The sequence below is a fragment of the Cyclopterus lumpus genome, chromosome 21 (genome assembly GCF_009769545.1).
Source record: "Cyclopterus lumpus isolate fCycLum1 chromosome 21, fCycLum1.pri, whole genome shotgun sequence".
NCBI classification, from domain to species: Eukaryota; Metazoa; Chordata; class Actinopteri; order Perciformes; family Cyclopteridae; genus Cyclopterus; species Cyclopterus lumpus.
The window spans coordinates 2,562,181-2,581,700 of NC_046986.1; the positions used below are offsets into that span (position 1 = coordinate 2,562,181).

The following is a 19,520-nucleotide window of genomic DNA, read 5'->3' on the forward strand; positions in this document are numbered from 1 at the left end:
AGCAGTAGTAGCAGTAGTAGTAGTAGCAGTAACAGTAGTAGTAGTAGTATTCGCAGTAGTAGACCTGAATGGAACACGTGGTTGCATCAGTGTCAAAACATGCAAACCGTTAGGCTGTAAAAAATAAAAGAGTAATAACTGTGTACATCCTGGTATCCATGGACTCACTCATTTGACATATTTTACTGTATTTAAAGGTTAATTTCTTGATCTTCGACTCCAAATGTTTTCGAGTTTATTGCCAAGTACGTTACACATACAAGGAATACGATAAACAGTGCTATAGGATACATTTAAAACAAAGAACATTAATATATTACAATATTAATATATTTAAAGTTATATTAAATATTGAAAATATGGTAAGGAAACAAATAAAAAACAAGTATATTAGCAAATTAAGTGTATATTAATAGTGAAGAGTTGTGCTTGTTCCTATTATAAAGAAACTTAAAATAAAAGCAGATTTAAAGCCGTATTTAAAAACAACATGGAGGTTTGGCCCTGAATTAAAAAGGGTATTCTGCTAAATAAATAAATAAAATAAGTGACTTTAAAATTATAAAATCTAAAACTAAACTAAAATTATTTTTTTTACAGTTCAAAAGTTTATTTCCACTAACGTGACTAAAACATTTTTTTTTAAACATTTTTTTTTTTTTTTTTTTAAACCGTTACAAAATGGTGCCTGTGTAGTTTCACAGTTGTAGCCCCTGGACGTGTCAAACGGTTGGAAACCCCTTTTTCTCTCCCCTCAAACCGTCTTCTTCGACACCAGAAACGCTGCTCGTGCGTTTTAGTCCCGTTAACCGAAAACACGCACGCGCACACACATGACGGAACTTTTTCCTCAGCAACAAGTCGTGGAAATAAGTTTAGACCACCACTCCCCTTAACCCCCCCTCACCCCCCCCCCAAAGAAAGTCTCACCTTACCATGTGATAGAAGTAGCGAGAAGGACTCCGGAGCGAAATTCCGGTTAAAAAAACGAGTTCTGCTTCTTTTTTTAAAGCCGTTGTTCGGTTCGGTGAAGACGGGGGAACCGCTCGGACGTGATGGAACCAGCCTCCATTTTCTCCCCTCGGACTGCGGGCAGCAGGAGCTCAAACTGCAGCGCGGAGAGTTGGACGCTCCGCTGCATTGTTCGCATTCCTCGGGGGGTCACGTGACGAACCGACGGACGTCAGCGCCGCGCCGAAGATCGTCTGTTCGGCAAGAGGGAGAGTCACTCTTTTCAGTTCGCTGCGGCTGTAATATTATTATTTTTTTTTTAATGATTTATTTTCACGTTCGATATCTAACAAAATGCACTGAGCCGAAGATCGTCTATTGTACAAGGTAAAGCACTGTTTGCAGCAGCTGCAATATTTGTGATTTATTTTTATTTATCGTTGGATAAGGAAAGAAAAAAAATGCACTGACCCAAAGATCGCCTATTAGCCAGCAGCTATAATGTTTGTATTTTATGGATTTGTTATGTATTTATTTATCGTGAACAACAAAATGCACTCTTTTAGTGCGCAGCAGCTGTAATTAATATTTTTTTTAAATCATTTTAGAAATGGTCACATTTTTTCAACAAATCAAACAGCTTTTAATACACGTGCCAAACACTGTATATTGATTAACGTCACTTGCTCTTGTGGTTTTAGTTAGCAGCAGCTATAATTACTATTGTAAGTTTTTTTTATATAAACAGTTCACATTTTGATCAACAAATCAAATGAAAAAGAAAAACAATCCTCTCATTGACAATGAAACCTGACATTTTGGGGAGGTTTTTTGTAGTAAAAAAGCCGATTATTATTAATAAAAGAAAAACATAAAACAAACCCTTCGGTGGCAGCTTGAATTGGTGTCCAGCATCGGCTGACATTTATAAGTCCTACACATAAAATAGAACAAATAAACAGAGAGAAATGTCTCGTTTTATCCTCCTATAGATTATAATAAACAAACTCATTGACCCAGAAACTTAACACACCTGTAAACACGACGCCGCTGCTTTCCCCAAACTTTAATGTTTCAGTCACAGAAGCGAGGAAAGAAAAACAAACAGGAAATGAACCTTCTGAAGGTCACGCGTGCGACCGGGACGATAAAGACCAGCAGCAGGACGAGGAGATGAACGGAGAGGTCACATGAAGGTCATGGACACGTTAACCAGTTCATCTGCAGGGTGTGAAGAGTGTTTAGAAGAATCATCTGATTAAAAACAACAACATTTAGACAGGAAAACATAATGAACTGTTCTGATCCTCTGGTGTACAGGAAGAGATGCATAATGTAATTAAATGATGGAACCAGCACAAACACCCATTAGCAGTCAGGAAAGAAGGCACATTCCCTGCTGGGCGGCCAGAGCGGACCTCGATATCCAAACTGGTTTCTTCACATTGGGAGAACTTTTCAAAACGTGTCTTTTAATGGAAGTGTGTTATTATCGGACATGGTTTGGAATTAATACACAATGACTAGTTGATGAAGAGATTTACATATTAAAAAGGGACATTTCTCACTCTGAGGAAGCTCATTAAAGCTGTGATTGAAAAGAAAACACTAGAAGTCATTTTAATGTGAAACTATCTGAAAATAATGAGTTACCGTCTCAAAATAATGGAGTTAGAATCTCCAAATAATGAGTAAAGAAATCTGAAAAATAATGATTTAGAGTCTCAGAATCTGGATTATCTAAGAATAGTGACATAGTAATTTAAAATAAGTAAGTATTACAAAATAATGACTTAATGTCTTAAAATAATGCATTACAATCTGAAAATAATTAGTTAAAATAATTAAAAATCTCAGAATGGAGTAATAATAATAATGATTTAGTAATTAGAAAGAATGAGTTAGTGTTACAAAATAATTACTTACTTATAAGGCACCGGCAGCGCGACAAAAGAAGGTCAAAGTTCGTTTTCACCAACACAAACGACCCGATCGATCAGAACTGAACGGAAGGAAATCAAATCCAAAATATGAATAAAACATAACATTGTTAGTAAGTTATTTGCTTAAACCTGGAGCTTTGTATCGAATGAGAATAAGAACGCTAAAAAGATGTAACAAACGTCGTGGTAAATATTGACATCTTTAATTAAACCATCACTGGACCGGTCCATCTGATCCGGTTCCACTTGTTTCACCACACAGCAGCGAAGTGGAGGGAGGCGTGTTCATCGTGTCCGAGAGCTCTTTGAAGTTTGGTTGTTTACTGTTGTCGATCCACAGGAAATGGGCGGGAGGATCCGATTGGCTGCTGTCCACAGCCCTCATATTCACAATCACAACAATTAAAAATAAGGTACGTCCGTCATTCAAAGACTAAATAATAATAAAAAAAAGAGGAGTTGCATAAGTTATTGCATCTTAGCCATGTGGTGTCTGGACTCGGGTCAAAAGGTCAAAAGGTCACGAGCAGTAAAGGGAGCTTAAGGCGTCTCAGGTCACTCGAGCGGAGCGGCGGAGATGCACAAGTTGTTTAAGGCACAAGCGACCTGCACGATCTTATCGAAGGTGGAGAGGTTGGAGGTGCGCTCCGAGACGGCGGTGAAGGGGCTCTCCACGGGGCCCGTGAGCATGGCGTACCGCCGCTTCACCACGGAGATCACCCTCTCCACGTGCCGCTGCACGCTAGCCGTCTCCGGGGAGGCGGCGCCCGGCGGCGAGGTCTCTCCCTCTCCCTCCTCCCGGGGGCCGCCGGCGACGTTGAAGAGGGCCCCCCTGGCGGCCACGGAGTCGTCGATGTGGAGGTCGCGGCTCGCCAGCACGACGTCTCCGGGGAGGAGCTTGCACAGGAAGCCGCAGCCCTCCGCCAGCGTCTTGTCGCTGACGTTTCCCAGCACGCCGCGGGAGACGAAGGTGACCACGCCTTGCGGCGCCACGCCGATCAGGTACTTTAACACGTTGGGGCTCGTCCCCGCCCCCTGGCGATGCTGATGCTGCTGGTTGCCCCGGGAGACCGGCTCCTCGAAGGGCACCTTGAAACAGTCCACGATGACGGCGCAGTCCGGGTGGGAGGCGCGCAGAGCCGCCGGCAGGTTCTTCCGCAGCTCGGCCCTGGAGGGCCAGAAGACGGCCGTCGGCACCAGCGTGGAGGACATGATGTTGACCATCTGGTGCACCGTCCTGGTCACCGTGCCGACCTTCACGCCAAAGCGGTATGCCAGGTCCTGGTTGCGCAGGTCCAGGCGGAGGCGCATCAGCGTCAGCAGCAGCTGCTGGAACTTGGAGAGCTTGGCGGCCTTCATGCCGTCCATGTGGGGCGCCAGCAGCCACATGACCGTCTCCAGGACGAAGAAGTTCGGCAGGCCGGTGTAGAACTTCACCTTCTCGGCGTCGTTCCTCAAGGAGTTCTCGGAGAGCGACATCTTGTCCACGGACTCCCTGAGGGTCTGGTTCTCCTTCTTCAGGACCCGCAGGACATCGTCGAAGTTAACCGTGTGAGCAAACCGGCCTTTCTTGCTGTCGCTCATGGATTCCTCCTCGTCATCGTCGTCGTCGTCGTCGCTGCTGAGGGAGGAGGACGCGCTTTCCTCGGCGCCGGCCTCCCGCTCCTCGGGACACTCCTCCTGGCCCCGCCCCCCCACCGCGGACCGGCCCTGGCCCTGCAGGAACAGCAAGGCGTTGGCCGCCTCCACGCGCGCCTCCTGCTTGTCCAGGACCTCCAGGGCGCCGGGCTCCTTCATGTCCGGGGACGAGGGCGCCGACGTGAACACCGACGGAACGTAGTCCGGAGACCGAGGATTCTTCACCTGTTTACCTGCACGCGGATTCAAAGAGAAGAAGATAGAGGTGAAGGCGTTTTAGGGATTTGGAGGTTTCTTGCGGTTGGAGCAAATTTGTTCTAATGGAAAATTATAGCAAATATAAATATATATATATATATATATATAAATAAAATTGAAGAAAAGTCGTAGTTAGTTTTTCCTCGTTTTATTGCCTCACTTTAGCTGCTCGGTCTGTCAAAGCTCTAAAAGGTGATGTGTAAATAAAGTTATTACTCTTATTCTTACTTGTAAAGGGTGAGACGAGGAGTATTCTGTTGGCGTCAACCTGCCACCTCACCACTAGGTGTCACTAGAATCCTACACGCTGTTCCTTCAAATAAAGCCCTGAGAAATATTAATAATAATAATAATAATAATGCGATGACAGAAACATATCGTTTCTCTGGATCCCAATATTCTGGAGGGACATAGTGTGTGTGTAATTTCCCGAAACAGCCTCAAAAGTTTTAGTTTTACCAGCTTCAGGTAGAACGTGACTTAAGTGACAATTATTTAAAAGAAAATCCTAAAGATTGACACTTTAATATGAGTTAATCTTTGGTAGACAACATTAGGAGTTGGGGATTTAGCTACAAAAAATAAGTAGAAAAAGGGGCTGTGTGAGGCTATTTTAGAAATAGATGGTACGTTTCTTATTTGATTAATTCTTTAATATGTTTTTATTATCTCTGAAAATGTAAACGGGACTGTTGTTTAACTTTAAAAAGTATATACATAAAAAAAACTACTATGTATACATACATTTAAAAGAATCTACTAAATAAATACAAACATCTACTATTTATACTGTACATACATTTAAAAATAGAATCTACTATATATACACAAACATTACAAACTATAACTATATATATATATATAAACATATACAGTATATATATATATATATATATATATATATATAAATAACTATTATGTTTACATAAAAAAAAAAATCTACTCTATATACATAAATAAATAATACATTATACACAAAAAATATTTTGAATAAATAACAAAATCTACAATATATACATAAATAAAAATATATATACATTATATATATATATATATAGACACATACGTAAAAAAAAGAAATCCACTAGAAATATATAACGCTACATGAATAAAATATATAAACTATATATAGATAATTAAAAAAAATCATTTAAAAAAATTTACTCTACATGAATAAATAAATTATACACATAAAAACCTGCTATACATCACAGAATAAATAAATCTACAATATATATATATATATATAAATAAATTATATATATGTAAATAAAACATCTACTGTATATAGATAAATAAAATAAAAATATAGATGTCCATGAATAACATATATATACTCCACCATGACGCGCTGCGTCGTACCTGAGACGAAGTGAGTGCTGCACAGCCGACTGCCGTCGTTGGGCACCCAGCCCTCCCGGTTCACGGCGGCTATCCAGCGCTGCTTCCTCTCGGGGTCCCGGGGGAACCGGTAGAACGATAAGGTCGTCCCCGGTGTCCTTCTGTTCCTGCAGCCCGCCACCACGCACGTGTGAACCATAGTAAAAAGGCCCACGAGCGCAGCGTGGAGGTGTGCGCTGCGGTTTGTTTGTTGGCTGTGTTTTGACTCCCAAAATGGCGGCCGACGAGAGGCAGAAAAAACTGGCGTCGTCATCAACGGTCGTTTTGCATACGACGATCTGATTGGTCCGTCTTCGGGCGACGTCACTGAAATTGGATCCGTCCTCGCGCTAACCGCTAAACCCAATACGGGGGAGTTTTTAACCATAATCAAATATATATACATTTAACGTATTTAAATTATCTCCATATTTACACACAATTGTTTTTCAAGTGGACTATGAAAGTATTTAATTAATTAAAATGTAGCAAGTAAATAAATACTTATTTAAATATGTAGGCACGCAAATAAAGTATAATGTGACATGATGAAAAAAAAATTAAAAGCTTCTTAAAGAAGTTAAAATAAAATGATAAACAAATAACAAAACAATAAATTAAAATTAAAATAAATAATTAGAATAAAATAAATCAATACAATATAAACAAAAAAATAAATGAATAGGATAAAAAATAAATAAAATATAACATTAATTAATAAATACATTTAAAAAAAAAAAAAAAAAAGGATAACAATTATATAATCAAAATCAAATAGCATGTGTTAATGTATTTCTTTATTTAAACCGTCTCCAGACATCTGGCAGCCTTAGTGTCTTAGTGTACGGTTATGTGCCCCTTGATGGGGATCCCGTGCTCCAGTTAGGACCGCTTCCTGTCTGAAGGGCCTTTTTATATCGTTCTGCAAATGTCTCCAATACAAAAGTTACAAAGACAACGTCCCTGTGTTGAAGATCAGATGTTCAAGGCCAGGACTTGAGCCGTGGTAGAAATGTACATTTACTCAAAGTACTTCAAGTACCTCAGAATTGTACTGGCGTAATGTCATTCTTATACCTCATAACAAATCAGAGGGAAATATTGTACTTGTTACTCCACTACATTTATTTGTCTCTTTAAATAAATCAGAATCTACATACAAGTCAGTTGCACAGCGTGTAGAGCAATCTTCAGTTGTCCGCATGGGCAACCTCTAGTTGTGCGTGGGGGCAACCTTCAGTTGTCCGTATGGGCAACCTTAGTTGTGCGTGGGGGCAACCTTAGTTGCACAGCGTGTACACGGAGCTGCCCCGGGCCCCCCCCGTCTGCTGCAGCCTCTTCAGCTCCACCAGACACAGGACGTACAGCGGCGTCTTGGTTCCAGTGACGCAGATCCGGCTCAGATCCTCCATCCTGAACTCAGTCTGTCCTCCTGCAGGTTAGAAGAACCTTTAGGATTAATTATGGACTAAAACTGGGGGAACATTTAGGATTAGTTATGGACTAAAACTGGAGGAACATGTAGGATTAGTTATGGACTAAAACTGGGGGAACATTTAGGATTAGTTATGGACTAAAACTGGAGGAACATGTAGGATTAGTTATGGACTAAAACTGGAGGAACATTTAGGATTAGTTATGGACTAAAACTGGGGGAACATTTAGGATTAGTTATGGACTAAAACTGGGGGAACATTTAGGATTAGTTATAGACTAAAACTGGGGGAACATTTAGGATTAGTTATGGACTAAAACTGGAGGAACATTTAGGATTAGTTATGGACTAAAACTGGAGGAACATTTAGGATTAGTTATGGACTAAAACTGGAGGAACATTTAGGATTAGTTATGGACTAAAACTGGGGGAACATTTAGGATTAGTTATGGACTAAAACTGGAGGAACATTTAGGATTAGTTATGGACTAAAACTGGAGGAACATTTAGGATTAGTTATGGACTAAAACTGGAGGAACATTTAGGATTAGTTATGGACTAAAACTGGAGGAACATTTAGGATTAGTTATGGACTAAAACTGGAGGAGCATTTAGGATTAGTTATAGACTAAAACTGGAGGAACATTTAGGATTAGTTATGGACTAAAACTGGAGGAACATTTAGTAGTTATGGACTAAAACTGGAGGAACATTTAGTAGTTATAGACTAAAACTGGGGGAACATTTAGGATTAGTTATGGACTAAAACTGGAGGAACATTTAGGATTAGTTATGGACTAAAACTGGGGGAACATTTAGGATTAGTTATGGACTAAAACTGGAGGAACATTTAGGATTAGTTATGGACTAAAACTGGAGGAACATTTAGGATTAGTTATGGACTAAAACTGGGGGAACATTTAGGATTAGTTATGGACTAAAACTGGGGGAACATTTAGGATTAGTTATGGACTAAAACTGGGGGAACATTTAGGATTAGTTATGGACTAAAACTGGGGGAACATTTAGGATTAGTTATGGACTAAAACTGGAGGAACATTTAGGATTAGTTATGGACTAAAACTGGGGGAACATTTAGGATTAGTTATGGACTAAAACTGGAGGAACATTTAGGATTAGTTATGGACTAAAACTGGGGGAACATTTAGTAGTTATGGACTAAAACTGGAGGAACATTTAGTAGTTATAGACTAAAACTGGGGGAACATTTAGGATTAGTTATGGACTAAAACTGGAGGAACATTTAGGATTAGTTATGGACTAAAACTGGGGGAACATTTAGGATTAGTTATGGACTAAAACTGGGGGAACATTTAGGATTAGTTATGGACTAAAACTGGGGGAACATTTAGGATTAGTTATGGACTAAAACTGGGGGAACATTTAGGATTAGTTATGGACTAAAACTGGAGGAACATTTAGGATTAGTTATGGACTAAAACTGGGGGAACATTTAGGATTAGTTATGGACTAAAACTGGAGGAACATTTAGGATTAGTTATGGACTAAAACTGGGGGAACATTTAGTAGTTATGGACTAAAACTGGAGGAACATTTAGGATTAGTTATGGACTAAAACTGGAGGAACATTTAGGATTAGTTATGGACTAAAACTGGGGGAACATTTAGGATTAGTTATGGACTAAAACTGGGGGAACATTTAGTAGTTATAGACTAAAACTGGGGGAACATTTAGGATTAGTTATGGACTAAAACTGGGGGAACATTTAGGATTAGTTATGGACTAAAACGGGAGGAACATTTAGGATTAGTTATGGACTAAAACTGGGGGAACATTTAGGATTAGTTATGGACTAAAACTGGAGGAACATTTAGGATTAGTTATGGACTAAAACTGGGGGAACATTTAGGATTAGTTATGGACTAAAACTGGAGGAACATTTAGGATTAGTTATGGACTAAAACTGGAGGAACATTTAGGATTAGTTATGGACTAAAACTGGAGGAACATTTAGGATTAGTTATGGACTAAAAGTGGAGGAACATTTAGGATTAGTTATGGACTAAAAGTGGAGGAACATTTAGGATTAGTTATGGACTAAAACTGGAGGAGCATTTAGGATTAGTTATGGACTAAAACTGGGGGAACATTTAGGATTAGTTATGGACTAAAACTGGAGGAGCATTTAGGATTAGTTATAGACTAAAACTGGAGGAACATTTAGTAGTTATGGACTAAAACTGGGGGAACATTTAGGATTAGTTATGGACTAAAACTGGAGGAACATTTAGGATTAGTTATGGACTAAAACTGGAGGAGCATTTAGGATTAGTTATAGACTAAAACTGGAGGAACATTTAGGATTAGTTATGGACTAAAACTGGGGGAACATTTAGGATTAGTTATGGACTAAAACTGGAGGAACATTTAGGATTAGTTATGGACTAAAACTGGGGGAACATTTAGGATTAGTTATGGACTAAAACTGGGGGAACATTTAGGATTAGTTATGGACTAAAACTGGAGGAGCATTTAGGATTAGTTATGGACTAAAACTGGAGGAACATTTAGGATTAGTTATGGACTAAAACTGGAGGAACATTTAGGATTAGTTAAGGACTAAAACTGGAGGAGCATTTAGGATTAGTTATAGACTAAAACTGGAGGAACATTTAGGATTAGTTATGGACTAAAACTGGAGGAACATTTAGGATTAGTTATAGACTAAAACTGGAGGAACATTTAGGATTAGTTATGGACTAAAACTGGAGGAACATTTAGGATTAGTTATGGACTAAAACTGGAGGAACATTTAGGATTAGTTATAGACTAAAACTGGGGGAACATTTAGGATTAGTTATGGACTAAAACGGGAGGAACATTTAGGATTAGTTATGGACTAAAACTGGGGGAACATTTAGGATTAGTTATGGACTAAAACTGGAGGAACATTTAGGATTAGTTATGGACTAAAACTGGGGGAACATTTAGGATTAGTTATGGACTAAAACTGGGGGAACATTTAGGATTAGTTATGGACTAAAACTGGAGGAACATTTAGGATTAGTTATGGACTAAAACTGGGGGAACATTTAGGATTAGTTATGGACTAAAACTGGGGGAACATTTAGAATTAGTTATGGACTAAAACTGGAGGAACATTTAGGATTAGTTATGGACTAAAACTGGAGGAACATTTAGGATTAGTTATGGACTAAAACTGGGGGAACATTTAGGATTAGTTATGGACTAAAACTGGAGGAACATTTAGGATTAGTTATGGACTAAAACTGGGGGAACATTTAGGATTAGTTATGGACTAAAACTGGAGGAACATTTAGGATTAGTTATGGACTAAAACTGGAGGAACATTTAGGATTAGTTATGGACTAAAAGTGGAGGAACATTTAGGATTAGTTATGGACTAAAAGTGGAGGAACATTTAGGATTAGTTATGGACTAAAACTGGGGGAGCATTTAGGATTAGTTATGGACTAAAACTGGGGGAACATTTAGGATTAGTTATGGACTAAAACTGGAGGAACATTTAGGATTAGTTATGGACTAAAACTGGAGGAGCATTTAGGATTAGTTATAGACTAAAACTGGAGGAACATTTAGGATTAGTTATGGACTAAAACTGGGGGAACATTTAGGATTAGTTATGGACTAAAACTGGAGGAACATTTAGGATTAGTTATGGACTAAAACTGGGGGAACATTTAGGATTAGTTATGGACTAAAACTGGGGGAACATTTAGGATTAGTTATGGACTAAAACTGGAGGAGCATTTAGGATTAGTTATGGACTAAAACTGGAGGAACATTTAGGATTAGTTATGGACTAAAACTGGAGGAACATTTAGGATTAGTTAAGGACTAAAACTGGAGGAGCATTTAGGATTAGTTATAGACTAAAACTGGAGGAACATTTAGGATTAGTTATGGACTAAAACTGGAGGAACATTTAGGATTAGTTATAGACTAAAACTGGAGGAACATTTAGGATTAGTTATGGACTAAAACTGGAGGAACATTTAGGATTAGTTATGGACTAAAACTGGAGGAACATTTAGGATTAGTTATAGACTAAAACTGGAGGAACATTTAGGATTAGTTATAGACTAAAACTGGAGGAACATTTAGTAGTTATGGACTAAAACTGGAGGAACATTTAGGATTAGTTATAGACTAAAACTGGAGGAACATTTAGGATTAGTTATAGACTAAAACTGGAGGAACATTTAGGATTAGTTATGGACTAAAACTGGAGGAGCATTTAGGATTAGTTATGGACTAAAACTGGAGGAACATTTAGGATTAGTTATGGACTAAAACTGGGGGAACATTTAGTAGTTATGGACTAAAACTGGGGGAACATTTAGGATTAGTTATGGACTAAAACTGGAGGAACATTTAGTAGTTATGGACTAAAACTGGAGGAACATTTAGGATTAGTTATAGACTAAAACTGGAGGAGCATTTAGGATTAGTTATGGACTAAAACTGGAGGAACATTTAGGATTAGTTATAGACTAAAACTGGAGGAACATTTAGGATTAGTTATGGACTAAAACTGGAGGAACATTTAGGATTAGTTATGGACTAAAACTGGGGGAACATTTAGTAGTTATGGACTAAAACTGGGGGAACATTTAGGATTAGTTATGGACTAAAACTGGAGGAACATTTAGGATTAGTTATGGACTAAAACTGGAGGAACATTTAGGATTAGTTATGGACTAAAACTGGAGGAACATTTAGTAGTTATGGACTAAAACTGGGGGAACATTTAGGATTAGTTATGGACTAAAACTGGAGGAACATTTAGGATTAGTTATGGACTAAAACTGGAGGAACATTTAGGATTAGTTATGGACTAAAACTGGGGGAACATTTAGGATTAGTTATGGACTAAAACTGGAGGAACATTTAGGATTAGTTATGGACTAAAACTGGAGGAACATTTAGGATTAGTTATGGACTAAAACTGGAGGAACATTTAGGATTAGTTATGGACTAAAACTGGGGGAACATTTAGGATTAGTTATAGACTAAAACTGGAGGAACATTTAGGATTAGTTATGGACTAAAACTGGGGGAACATTTAGGATTAGTTATGGACTAAAACTGGAGGAACATTTAGGATTAGTTATGGACTAAAACTGGAGGAACATTTAGGATTAGTTATAGACTAAAACTGGAGGAACATTTAGGATTAGTTATGGACTAAAACTGGAGGAACATTTAGTAGTTATGGACTAAAACTGGAGGAACATTTAGGATTAGTTATAGACTAAAACTGGAGGAACATTTAGGATTAGTTATGGACTAAAACTGGAGGAACATTTAGTAGTTATGGACTAAAACTGGAGGAACATTTAGGATTAGTTATAGACTAAAACTGGAGGAACATTTAGGATTAGTTATGGACTAAAACTGGAGGAGCATTTAGGATTAGTTATGGACTAAAACTGGAGGAACATTTAGGATTAGTTATGGACTAAAACTGGGGGAACATTTAGTAGTTATGGACTAAAACTGGAGGAGCATTTAGGATTAGTTATAGACTAAAACTGGAGGAACATTTAGGATTAGTTATAGACTAAAACTGGGGGAACATTTAGGATTAGTTATGGACTAAAACTGGGGGAACATTTAGGATTAGTTATGGACTAAAACTGGAGGAGCATTTAGGATTAGTTATAGACTAAAACTGGAGGAACATTTAGGATTAGTTATGGACTAAAACTGGGGGAACATTTAGGATTAGTTATGGACTAAAACTGGAGGAACATTTAGGATTAGTTATAGACTAAAACTGGAGGAACATTTAGGATTAGTTATGGACTAAAACTGGGGGAACATTTAGGATTAGTTATGGACTAAAACTGGGGGAACATTTAGGATTAGTTATAGACTAAAACTGGAGGAACATTTAGGATTAGTTATGGACTAAAACTGGAGGAACATTTAGGATTAGTTATAGACTAAAACTGGGGGAACATTTAGGATTAGTTATGGACTAAAACTGGGGGAACATTTAGGATTAGTTATGGACTAAAACTGGAGGAACATTTAGGATTAGTTATAGACTAAAACTGGAGGAACATTTAGGATTAGTTATGGACTAAAACTGGAGGAACATTTAGTAGTTATGGACTAAAACTGGAGGAACATTTAGGATTAGTTATGGACTAAAACTGGGGGAACATTTAGGATTAATTATGGACTAAAACTGGGGGAACATTTAGTAGTTATGGACTAAAACTGGAGGAACATTTAGGATTAGTTATGGACTAAAACTGGAGGAACATTTAGGATTAGTTATGGACTAAAACTGGAGGAACATTTAGGATTAGTTATGGACTAAAACTGGAGGAGCATTTAGGATTAGTTATGGACTAAAACTGGGGGAACATTTAGTAGTTATGGACTAAAACTGGAGGAACATTTAGGATTAGTTATGGACTAAAACTGGAGGAACATTTAGTAGTTATGGACTAAAACTGGAGGAACATTTAGGATTAGTTATGGACTAAAACTGGAGGAACATTTAGTAGTTATGGACTAAAACTGGAGGAACATTTAGGATTAGTTATGGACTAAAACTGGAGGAACATTTAGGATTAGTTATGGACTAAAACTGGAGGAACATTTAGGATTAGTTATGGACTAAAACTGGAGGAACATTTAGTAGTTATGGACTAAAACTGGAGGAACATTTAGGATTAGTTATGGACTAAAACTGGGGGAACATTTAGGATTAGTTATAGACTAAAACTGGAGGAACATTTAGGATTAGTTATGGACTAAAACTGGAGGAGCATTTAGGATTAGTTATAGACTAAAACTGGAGGAACATTTAGGATTAGTTATGGACTAAAACTGGAGGAGCATTTAGGATTAGTTATGGACTAAAACTGGAGGAACATTTAGGATTAGTTATAGACTAAAACTGGAGGAACATTTAGGATTAGTTATGGACTAAAACTGGGGGAACATTTAGGATTAGTTATAGACTAAAACTGGAGGAACATTTAGTAGTTATGGACTAAAACTGGAGGAGCATTTAGGATTAGTTATAGACTAAAACTGGAGGAACATTTAGGATTAGTTATAGACTAAAACTGGAGGAACATTTAGGATTAGTTATAGACTAAAACTGGAGGAACATTTAGGATTAGTTATAGACTAAAACTGGAGGAACATTTCCTGCAGCACCGACCTCGACTCTCCCCGGTGAACATGTTGATGTTCATGACGGCCCGGTTGAGGCTGAGCAGCGTCATCTGCTTCAGGTACTTTGGTAAACTCTGGAACTCGCTCTCCGACACCTCGGACAACCTCACCGCTCTGGAGGAGACACGAGGAGAATAATTAGACAAATCGAGCCACCTCAAGATCCTCCAAACACACACGAACAACCTGAATATCACCTGATCGGATGAGCTCCCGGCCTGACGTTCGGGTGCACCACCGCCGTGGCCGTCCTCTTGGTCACAAGCTTCAAGAGTCAAAAGAGCAGAATCATCACGAAAAGGTATAAATCAAATGTGGCGTTCTGTGTAATATTTCGGGGCTCACTTTACAGATGTCCTGCGTCACGGAGCTGAGGTCGGACATATCTGGCACTTCTTCTTCCCAGCGGCGCTTGGAGCGAGGGGAGTGGAGGTGGGCTTCGGCGTCCATGTCGATCGGCTCAGGCTGAGGTGCATTCTGGGAACAAACATGCAAAAAGCTCTGTTCATTGAGCCTGGACGAGGAAATAAATAAGCACACGTTAAACGTGCGTACCTTTCCGGAGGTGGCCATCCGGTTCATGGACGGGGTTTGAAACACAGGGGCCTCAGGGGTGGCCGGCAGGTTTCCATGGCGATCGGGGAATTCTGGGTCCCCGTCGCTTTGTGCCGGTGGGGATCGGTCACGGTTCGGCTTCTTGATTTTGAACCCCGGGGTGTAAAACACGGGCGGCTCTGGAGACTCCAAGTTCTGTGCTGGAGGCCAGAAGAACAAGGAGATATAAAACATTAAAATATCTTTACGTGCTAAATATCTTGATATCTGGTTTAGTTCATTTCCATCAACAAGATGTTCCTCATTTGAAATCAAGACCGTAGATTTTATTTATTAAGTTCTCAAGTTTTAAAATGGTTTAAGCTTTAAAATAAATTCACACACACACACACACACACACACACACACACACACACACACACACACACACACACACACACACACACACACACACACACACACACACACACACACACACACACACACACACACACACACACACACACACACACACACACACACACACACACACACACACACACACACACACACAACAGAAATGCTATAAAAACCAAAAAAAAGGTAAAAGTTAATTAAAGATGGGACTTAAACTACCAGAGAAGAGGAGGAAGCTCCAAGAGTTTCATACCTTTGGTGTGCAAACACCGTGCAAGAGCGTTCACTGGCGGTACGAGAGGCGGCCTGTCGAAGAAACGGACACTCGTAAAGTGGTAATAACAAGAAGCCAGCCGAGGTCAGAAGTTCATGGTCCACCTTTGGGGCTTTTCCACGTTCTTCCTGAAGAGATCCATCGTGAAGTCGTTGTTCAGAAATGCGGTGCGCTCCGAGAGCCCGAAGTCGGCCATCAGGTGCGTCTGCGGCTCGTCGTCATCCATCCGAAGGGCACATTTGGGGGTTAGCGGCGTGGGCGTGCTGAGGAAGGGGGGCATCGGGGACACCTCGGAGCACCACCCCCCCCCGGCCCTCTTCATGGCCACCTCGGAGAGGCCGAAATCTGAGAGCCGCGGCGTTCGCAGCGTGTCGGGGAAAGGCGGCGGCGAGGAACGGTGACCTCCATCCTCCTCCAGGTTCTCTCCTTCTCCTCCCGGTGATGATTTAGGCTCACCTGCCGCTTCACCTTTGACCTCTGACGGCTCATCTTTGGCCTCTGGGTCTGGGACAAGAAGTCACAATGAGTCACTGGTGGGTCTCTGGGTCAGTGGTTACTCACTGGTGGGTCTCTGGGTCAGTGGTTACTCACTGGTGGGTCTCTGGGTCAGTGGTGGTTCTCTGGGTCAGTGGTTACTTACTGGTGGGGGTCAGCGGCGTGGGCGTGCTGAGGAAGGGGGGCGGGCGGCTCAGCTTGGGCATCGGGGACACCTCGGAGCACCACCCCGCCAAGGCCCTCTTCATGGCCACCTCGGAGAGGCCGAAATCTGAGAGCCGCGGCGTTCGCAGCGTGTCGGGGAAAGGCGACGGTCCCGGTGGCGAGGAGCAGCGACCTCCATCCTCCTCCAGGTTCTCTCCTTCTCCTCCCGCTGATGATTTAGGCTCACCTGCCGCTTCACCTTTGACCTCTGACGGCTCATCTTTGGCCTCTGGGTCTGGGACAAGAAGTCACAATGAGTCACTAGTGGGTCTCTGGGTCAGTGGTTACTCACTGGTGGTTCTCTGGGTCAGTGGTTACTCACTGGTCGGTCTCTGGGTCAGTGGTTACTCACTGGTGGGTCTCTGGGTCAGTGGTTACTCACTGGTGGGTCTCTGGGTCAGTGGTTACTCACTGGTGGGTCTCTGGGTCAGTGGTTACTCACTGGTGGGTCTCTGGGTCAGTGGTTACTCACTGGTCGGTCTCTGGGTCAGTGGTTACTCACTGGTCGGTCTCTGGGTCAGTGGTTACTCACTGGTAGGTCTCTGGGTCAGTGGTTACTCACTGGTGGGTCTCTGGGTCAGTGGTTACTCACTGGTGGGTCTCTGGGTCAGTGGTTACTTACTGGTGGGTCTCTGGGTCAGTGGTTACTCACTGGTGGGTCTCTGGGTCAGTGGTTACTCACTGGTGGGTCTCTGGGTCAGTGGTTACTCACTGGTGGGTCTCTGGGTCAGTGGTTACTCACTGGTGGGTCTCTGGGGGTCTCGGGGAGCCTGGTAACCGTACTTTCCCCAGTGTCCCCTCAGCCCCTGGATGTCCTTGGCGACCCGTTGCTCCAGGACTCGACAGGCCTCAATGAAGCCGGCCGCCTCGTTCTCTTCTCTTTTCTGCTGAGCAATCTGACCCTGGATCTGCTCCTGTGTGACGCGAAAAACAAGACTCCTAATCACTAATATTCCATTAACATAGTTTGCAGTGCGGTGTGATAAAAGGTGTAATATTTACATAAATAATATATTAAAAAACTACTAACTAATTCAACCAAAACCATAAAGTGACACAATAAAGTTGAATTGCTGTATTGATTGTGTACTTTTAAAATCGAGCAACTTTAAGTCTCATCGGAATAAACGCAGTGTTACTTTTGGTAGTTTTTAAAGACATTTAAAAAAAAAAAAAAAAAAATCTTGAATAATGAATGCCATTATGTTTAAACGGCGTTTGGCGCACACAACAACAACAACAACAACAACAACAACAACAACCACCACCACCACCACCACCACCACCACCACCACCACCGTACCTTTAGGACGCCGACCTCACAGTTCACCTCGTGATACGCTCGCGAGGCTTTCGCTGAGGCGTCTGAAACGAGAGCCGCATACGGGACTGGTTATAAACGGTTTGTGAACGACTACCGGTTGTTAACCGACAGGCCCCGGGGGTTGACCGACAGGGGTTGACCGACAGGGGTTGACCGACAGGCCCCGGGGGTTGACAGACAGGCCCCGGTGGTTGACAGACAGGCTCCGGGGGTTGACCGACAGGGGTTGACAGACAGGCCCCGGGGGTTGACAGACAGGCCCCGGTGGTTGACAGACAGGCCCCGGGGGTTGACCGACAGGGGTTGACAGACAGGCCCCGGGGGTTGACAGACAGGCCCCGGTGGTTGACAGACAGGCTCCGGGGGTTGACCGACAGGCCCCGGGGGTTGACCGACAGGGGTTGACCGACAGGGGTTGACCGACAGGCCCCGGGGGTTGACAGACAGGCCCCGGTGGTTGACAGACAGGCTCCGGGGGTTGACCGACAGGGGTTGACAGACAGGCCCCGGGGGTTGACAGACAGGCCCCGGTGGTTGACAGACAGGCCCCGGGGGTTGACCGACAGGGGTTGACAGACAGGCCCCGGGGGTTGACAGACAGGCCCCGGTGGTTGACAGACAGGCTCCGGGGGTTGACCGACAGGCCCCGGGGGTTGACCGACAGGGGTTGACCGACAGGCCCCGGGGGTTGACAGACAGGCTCCGGGGGTTGACCGACAGGCTCCGGGGGTTGACCGACAGGCTCCGGTAGTTGACCGACAGGCCCCGGTAGTTGACCGACAGGCCCCGGTGGTTGACAGACAGGCTCCGGGGGTTGACAGACAGGCCCCGGTAGTTGACCGACAGGCCCCGGTAGTTGACCGACAGGCCCCGGTAGTTGACCGACAGGCTCCGGGGGTTGACCGACAGGCCCCGGTAGTTGACCGACAGGCCCCGGTAGTTAACCGACAGGCCCCGGTAGTTGACCGACAGGCCCCGGTAGTTGACCGACAGGCCCCGGTAGTTGACCGACAGGCCCCGGTAGTTAACCGACAGGCCCCGGTAGTTGACCGACAGGCCCCGGTAGTTGACCGACAGGCCCCGGTAGTTGACCGACAGGCCCCGGTAGTTATCCGACCCGCTCACTCACCGTCGTCGACGTCGTCGTCGCGGTTCTCGAACGCGTGCTGGAGCTTCACGGTCTCGGACTCCAGGGTCACCGCCATCTTCCTCAGCGCGGTGAAGAACCGGGCCGTCGGGTCCATTTCGCCGGTGTAACAACGTCCTCCGGTTCCTCCGCCGAGCAGAACGTTTGTTTACTTTCTCTCCGTTTCGATTTTGCCGCCTTTGTTTCCCCCGGTTTCAACCGGAAGTGTCGTCATCTTTCTTCTTCTTCTTCTTCTTTTTTGAGGTTCATTAGCGGTTGGCAAACTAACTGGTGCATTTCCGCCACCAACTGGTAT

General features: G+C 42.4%; 2 protein-coding genes across 3 annotated transcripts; both read right to left on the minus strand.

Moving 5' to 3' along the window:
• Nucleotides 1-1,008: 1,008 nt before the first annotated feature.
• Nucleotides 1,009-6,767, minus strand: LOC117750518. 2 transcript variants are annotated; one of them, XR_004611813.1, is made up of 3 exons: nucleotides 6,153-6,767; nucleotides 2,069-4,765; nucleotides 1,009-1,205 (listed from the first exon to the last, which is right to left on the minus strand). XR_004611813.1 is itself a non-coding variant. In XM_034561772.1 (2 exons), exons 1-2 carry the CDS (start codon nucleotides 6,574-6,576, stop codon nucleotides 3,450-3,452), a joined length of 1,740 nt encoding a protein of 579 aa, XP_034417663.1. In that variant the 5' UTR covers nucleotides 6,577-6,767; the 3' UTR covers nucleotides 1,480-3,449. The 2 variants fall into 2 exon arrangements, 1 of the variants encoding a protein (XP_034417663.1); XM_034561772.1 differs by lacking the exon at nucleotides 1,009-1,205 and having other exon boundaries at nucleotides 1,480-4,765.
• A 504-nt stretch (nucleotides 6,768-7,271) lies between these two features.
• Nucleotides 7,272-19,520, minus strand: ska3 (spindle and kinetochore associated complex subunit 3). The gene is made up of 11 exons (XM_034561770.1): nucleotides 19,208-19,520; nucleotides 18,058-18,119; nucleotides 17,497-17,668; nucleotides 16,696-16,989; nucleotides 16,160-16,559; nucleotides 16,035-16,087; nucleotides 15,386-15,585; nucleotides 15,176-15,307; nucleotides 15,028-15,095; nucleotides 14,817-14,944; nucleotides 7,272-7,602 (listed from the first exon to the last, which is right to left on the minus strand). Exons 1-11 carry the CDS (start codon nucleotides 19,320-19,322, stop codon nucleotides 7,451-7,453), a joined length of 1,776 nt encoding a protein of 591 aa, XP_034417661.1. The 5' UTR covers nucleotides 19,323-19,520; the 3' UTR covers nucleotides 7,272-7,450.

What these genes read in the sequence shown, in the direction of transcription:
- ska3 (XM_034561770.1), bottom strand. Translation starts at nt 19,322, where the DNA reads ATGGACCCGACGGCCCGGTTCTTCACCGCGCTGAGGAAGATGGCGGTG. An exon ending in GTGAGGTCGGCGTCCTAAAG is followed by an intron (nt 17,669 to 18,057) that starts GTACGGTGGTGG and finishes CGCGTCACACAG; the next exon opens with GAGCAGATCCAGGGTCAGAT. An exon ending in GTTCACCGGGGAGAGTCGAG is followed by an intron (nt 7,603 to 14,816) that starts GTCGGTGCTGCA and finishes TCTAACCTGCAG; the next exon opens with GAGGACAGACTGAGTTCAGG.
- LOC117750518 (XM_034561772.1), bottom strand. Translation starts at nt 6,576, where the DNA reads ATGTATATATATTTGATTATGGTTAAAAACTCCCCCGTATTGGGTTTA. An exon ending in CAGCACTCACTTCGTCTCAG is followed by an intron (nt 4,766 to 6,152) that starts GTACGACGCAGC and finishes ATCCGCGTGCAG; the next exon opens with GTAAACAGGTGAAGAATCCT.